Source organism: Chaetodon auriga, chromosome 23, assembly GCF_051107435.1.
Source record: "Chaetodon auriga isolate fChaAug3 chromosome 23, fChaAug3.hap1, whole genome shotgun sequence".
Classification (NCBI taxonomy): Eukaryota; Metazoa; Chordata; class Actinopteri; order Chaetodontiformes; family Chaetodontidae; genus Chaetodon; species Chaetodon auriga.
The window spans coordinates 18,027,381-18,033,412 of record NC_135096.1 but is presented as its reverse complement, the minus strand read 5'-3'; the positions used below and the strand labels follow the sequence as shown (position 1 = coordinate 18,033,412).

Below are 6,032 nucleotides of genomic sequence, written 5' to 3'. Positions count from 1 at the left end.
TATTGGGGAATATTAGTTATATTTGCTCATTCAGTTTTAATGGTAATAATGATACTGATATTGTAAACTGGTTCATCTCGATGCAAATTATGTTTATTTCATCGTTCTTGCGTCTATAAGCTATTACAACTTAAAGTTATTGTGAATTGGATGTTGGACTGAGATCACGCGATAACTGTGACTGGGGCGAGACCTTGGTGAGAAAGGCGTTATTGTGATTGGTGAATCGCCCGACGGCTAGCTCGACCCAATTGGCTGTGCAGGAGGTAAACAGGGAAATGAGTGTAGGCGCCTGAGCGGGCTGGATGTTGTAGGTGAGTTCGGTCTAAATACGGAGATTTAAATCCATTAAAATGAACGTCCGGAGTAATTTTCCTGCCAGTTCAGGTTGAGGAGCTTTACGACACACACACATGTGGCGATAGAGGCAGCCGGGTTGAATTTAGACGATGTAAAATGTGGTTTTTGAAGCACGTTAGCTGGGAGTTAGCCTGTTAGCTTCGATCCGCCGGACTGTTCACTCGTTATTACGTTATTGTTACAATCCCGGAATAACGTGTGAAACGGTGATCTGACTGTGGAGACAAGTGTCCGCCATAAATGAGCTCTATTGTTCCCACAATCCAATTTTGTTTGGGAAAATAGTGTGAATATGAATCAAGTCTGGTTGTTGTTTTTTGATAATGGAGAGAAGTTGAAAATAAAACGTTCGCAAGTAATTTGGTTCAGGTGGCAAAGAAAAAAAACAAATGTAGGGCTGTAACTAACGACTACTCTCATTATTAGTGATCATTCAGTGTATAAAATATCAATACGAAGTGATTAATCCCCATCACACTTTCCAGGGCCATAGCCAGTATTTTAGAAATACCATATTTTCTTAAATACAGGCTCCCGGAAAAACAAAGGTGGATTAACTCCTGATGCCTTTCACATAATTTGCATGCCAGCATACATTTCCATCACTTTAATTTAACAATTCAACAATATAATCATGTTGCTTTCAACACTCTGTTGTTCAGGGTTACTCATCTGAAGTGTTATTGTCCTTTTTCAGTCACTGCGGGTGCCACTCGATGGCAGTAGCTACATTTGAAGCCCCGCATGCGAACTGTGCAAGTCACTGAATTTTCCAGCAATCAGTCGAGGATCATGGCACCCAGACGGAAATTTGATTTTGAATTCAAAGAGAGAGTTTTGCAGTATGCCGAGGAAAATTCAGGAGAGAAAACAGCGAAGCACTTTAACATTGACACCAAAAGAATCAGATACTGGAGGAAACAGAAGGAGGAGCTGCTGGTGGCCGACAGGGGGAGGGCGCGACTGGCCGGAGGCGGGAGGAAGAAAGTTAGCTTGGAGTTGGAGAAAAGGCTCTCCGAGTGGATGTCCTCAATGCGAGCCAAGCACAAGCGGGTATCAAGGAACATGATCAAAAAGAAAGCGCTGGAGATCTACCCTTCAGTGAGCGATGGAGGCAAGACGTTTGTCGCCAGCACGGGTTGGCTGCAAAGGTTTCTGCAGCGCAACGACCCCTCGCTTCGGCATCCGGTCACCACGGGGCAGAAAGAGCCAGATCTGCTCACTGCCAAACTTGTTTCCTTTGTTGAGTCCGTTGGTGAGGCTGTCAGCTCCAAAGGCATTTTAGACAAGGACATCATTGCAATGGATGAGACTGTTATCTGGTTTGACATCGTGTACACCAACTCTAGAGAGGCACCACATGAGAAGAGCGAGGCTCCGAAAACCAGGGGGCAAAAGGAAAGCCACCTCACCGTCACCCTCGCTGCCAAGGCCGACGGCACCAAACTGAAGCCTTACATCGTCTTCAGAGGGGCCGCCGATGAAGTGAAGGCGCTGCAGCAGCAGATCTCCAGCGCAGCGATCACCACGTCTCCAAACGGCTGGATGAACGATGCTCTCACTGCAGACTGGCTGCAGTCCGTGGTGGGAAGAGTCAGCGCGACCCCGCGGCTCCTGGTGTGGGACTCGTACAGGTGCCACATCGCCGATGCAACCAAAGCCGAACTTCAGCGGGGCTACAATATCACAACAGCCGTGATCCCGGGAGGCTGCCCCAGATACGTTCAGGCCGCTGATGTGATGTGGAACCGGCCCTTCAAGCAGAGTCTGCACGACACCTACGACCAGTGGATGGACGGGGACGCAGACAAGGAGTACACGGCCGGAGGATACTTAAAAGTCCCCTCCCGCCGCCTCCTGGTGGACTGGGTGGTCGCGGCCTGGGACAAACTGGATGAGGATTTGATCCGAGAGTCTTTCAAAGTTTGCGGACTGTCTGTGAAAAGCGACGGGAGCGAGGACGACCTCATCCTCTGCTTTAAGGAGGGACAGCCGTGCGCCGCCGGACGGGAGGCTCTGATCCAGCTCCGACAGCAGAGGAGGGGCGAGGCAGCCCAGGACCAGGAAGACAAAGACAATAATGACAATAAACTTGTTCTTGTTGATGAGAAGGTGATGATGACGATGATGGAATCTGACGGTCGTCAGTAAATATTTGACTGTGCTGTTAATCAGAATGACATTGACGTTTATGTCTGGAGAAGCTGAAACTGCTCTTAATGAGTTGATGGTATATTTAGATTTATGTTGAAAAGTTCACCTTTACCTTTAGAATTACTGGTTCTGTTCAGCGGCTCGATGAATTTGCCGGCTTTGCATGAGATCGTGTGATGTACTGTAATCCACTCTGTCTGAGGAGAATGTGCTTTCCAATAAATGTTTTTTACGGGGCTCAAACTGACACAGTGGTACTGTTTAAACCTTCATTCATTCATTCATTCATTCATTCTGACACACCGTCATCATCATCGCCTGCATGAGGAAATGAGTGATTCTGTCCACTGAGGCAGGAAGTAAACAAATCAAAATAAAAGCCTTATTGTGGTCTTACTTTCACTGTCCATTCATGTGCCACTTGTTTTTTTCTGTCCATCGTCTCCTCAGTGAAACGTCTTTAAATGTCTCCTTAAAACCCCAAAATATTCAGTTGACTGTTGCAGAAGAAAACCAGCAAATATTCACATCCAGGAAGCTGGAACCAATGAATTTTCTGCATATCAGTGAAGTGATTGATTATTGTTTCAGCTGCATTTTGTTTGTTTTGCTGATGGTTTGATAAAAAAAACCATCACTTTTTGTTGTGATAAATTAGAAAAGGCGTCGCTCATGACAGTCGGTCGTTGCATCGTTGTTCCTTTGAGGTGACAGTTGAGTTCTGCTGCTGCCATGTTCACATTCTGACCACCTGTTTTTGAATGTGTGAACCTTTATTCGTTTCTGTCCAGCCTCTGTAGAAGCGGCCATGTCTGTCATCGTTCAGACTCGCGGTGAAGTGGGCGGCGGCGTCGCGGCTCACCTCCAGTGCCCCCTCTGCGGCCATTTCTCCAAGAGCCACGCCCACCAGCTGTCCCACATGGCGGCGTCTCACCCCACCTGCCTGGACGACGTGGCGGTCGGTCGCCTCGGGAACATCTTGATGTACCAGAGCACCGCCCGGCTGTTCCACTGCTCCGACTGCTTCTACACCAGCCGAGACTTCACCAAGCTGTACAAGCACATCATCTCCAAACACTGCATGGACGAGAGGGAGGCGGGAGGAGGAGACGACGGGAGCGAGAGGGGGGAGGAGAAGGCGGGAGAGGAGGAGGAAGGAGAGGAGGAGAGAAAGAAGGACACTCTGAAAAGAAAGAGGGGCTGCGAGGAGGAGGAGGAGGAAGGGGAGGGGCACGATGGAGACGGCACCTCCCAGAAGACGGTGTCAGTCAAGGCAGAGGGCGAAGGACACGAAGGCGTGCTGATGTTCGACGGCGCCGGTTACCGCTGCCTGATCTGCGGCTGGAAGAACAAGCTGAAAGGTCTGGGGATCAACCACGTGGTGCGCAAGCACAACATCCCCAAAGCGTACGCCACCCAGGCCATCAGACGGGACGCCGCCGCCGCCAAACACACCCAGACCAGCGGGCCGGAGGAGGAGGAGGCAGCGGCCGGGCTGAGCGGGGAGCTGCTGAAGGAGGAAATGGAGGCCACGGCCAAAGTGGTCCGCTTCAGCTCCAACCGCTTCGTCTGTCTGATCTGCGGCTGGAAGACCAAACTCAAAGGTACCGCCATCCATCGTGGTGTTTCTGTAGGTGTCCAACATGTCCAACGCCTCCCAGCTGTCCACGTGTCTCACACGAAGACGTGAAGTCCTTAAAGGGTCAAAAAGTCGTCCACAGATTTATTTGATAACAGTCAGTTTAAAGAAAAGCAGCAGAACCAGAGATCTTCATGTCTTCATCCACACACTCTTCATCCTGCCAAAACCCCACGCCTACATTACCCACAATGCAGCTGGCCTGCTGACAGAGTTAAGCAGCAAACGCTCATGTGTGAGAAACAGGAATCCTGAAATGTTTTTGCATCTGAAATGATTCAAACTCTGATTGAAACGATTGATTTTGTGTCAAACTGATCGATCGATTGATGCTTTCAGCTGAACTTTTCTAAACTGCTCATTTCATTTAGAACAAAACACATTTTAAACTCTTCAATCTTGTTTTTAAACTGACTGACTGTCACATAAACGCAGTCCGCCGCTGATGTTGTTGCCAAACGCTCGTCTGTGTTGGAGCTTCACCTTCTTAAAGCTGAAGCTGTGTCTCACCTGTGGGTTCACCTGTCCCTGTGCGCGTCCTTGCAGGTTTCGCCATCAGTCACGTGGTGCGCAGCCACGACGTGGAGCGTCCCTACAACTGCAAAGACTGCAAACGCTCCTTCTTCCTGCCCAGCCGGCTGCAGCAGCACGTCAGGGCGGCTCATCGGCCCGGACGCTACGCCTGCCCCTTCTGCTGCTTCAGGTCTCACTTCCTGGGAGGCTTCAGGAGGCACTGCAGCCGCTGCAACGCCCGGGAGGAGGGGGAGGGGGAGGGGGAGCTGGGGGAGCTGGGAGGAGAGGCCGAGGAGGAGGAGGAGGAAGGAGAGGAGAGGAAGGAGAGGAGAGGAGCGAGGAAAAGAATGGGGAGGGTGATTAAGGAGGAGGAGGTGGATGATGATGATGATGAGTGATGAAGGACTCCAGGTGACTCCAGGCTCTGAGCAGGTCAGAGGAGTTAAATCCAGGAAAACTGAACTGAACCTGTGAGCCCTCGTTAGCTCCCCCCTGTGGCCGAGCCTGGAAACACAGCGTCCGCAGAAACCTTCATCTTCATCATCATCGTCATCATCATAGCCTTTTCTCTCCCTCCTCGTGCACCAACATGCAAACTGACAGTTCAACCACGTTCGATAAAACCTTTGATTCTGTCTTTATTTTGAAGGGCAGACGTGGAAAACACGCACGCGCTCGAGCACACGTGAACATGTGTGGAGATAAAACCAGAATCAATCATTTCCGATCGATCTGAGTTCACTGACAGCTGTTTTCTGAGTCATGTGTTCATCCTTCATGTGTTCACAGAGTGGGACCCTCGCTCAGCCTTTTCTTCTGTCCTAACTTGTTTGAAACGTGTTGCTGCATCAGAATCAGAATAAACAGAAGTTTACAAAAATACATTGAGTTTACGTCGAAGCTTTCAGAGCCTGAACTGTTTAGTTTTCAGGGTTTGAGTCACTGAGAAAATGTGATGAACCACAGCGCGAACTATTGTTCATGGTTGACAGTATTTGGGTGTTTGTTTGAATCATTTGGGCAGATTTTGGTCAATTCTCGACTGGAAACCATCAAACCAGCTCTGGTCTCTGAGCGTTTTCCTCAGTTTGTCTGTTTCTGCTTTAAAGGTCAAACAAAACCGATCGAGCTGGACTGAGAGATCAATAAAGGTCTTTTTGAATGAAACGCTTCTTCACACTCTGCTCATTCAAACTTCTTCCTCTGCAGTTTTCTGTCAACAGTTCAGATTATTTCAAAGTGAGATTTCAGTGATCTGAGCTTCAGTTTTAGCTCAGCCTGAAGCTGGTTTTAAACGTTCAGCCTCAGTGGAGACACCTGCTGGTCACACACCATCGAACACTTCACAGATTTAAAGAGGAAAATT

At 49.1% G+C, this 6,032-nt stretch overlaps 1 protein-coding gene across 1 annotated transcript; it reads left to right on the top strand.

The window, feature by feature from the left end:
* The first annotated feature begins 292 nt into the window (after window positions 1-292).
* LOC143315847 (uncharacterized) lies at window positions 293-5,864 on the top strand. The gene is made up of 3 exons (XM_076723361.1): window positions 293-314; window positions 3,306-4,118; window positions 4,700-5,864. The coding sequence occupies exons 2-3, from the start codon at window positions 3,323-3,325 to the stop codon at window positions 5,062-5,064; spliced, it is 1,161 nt and encodes a 386-aa protein (XP_076579476.1). The 5' UTR covers window positions 293-314; window positions 3,306-3,322; the 3' UTR covers window positions 5,065-5,864.
* The last annotated feature ends 168 nt before the right edge of the window (window positions 5,865-6,032 follow it).

Excerpts from the sequence above, each read along its gene's own strand:
- LOC143315847 (XM_076723361.1), top strand. The coding sequence starts at position 3,323 with ATGTCTGTCATCGTTCAGACTCGCGGTGAAGTGGGCGGCGGCGTCGCG. Across the intron at positions 4,119-4,699 it reads CTGGAAGACCAAACTCAAAG|GTTTCGCCATCAGTCACGTG; the intron begins GTACCGCCATCC and ends GCGTCCTTGCAG.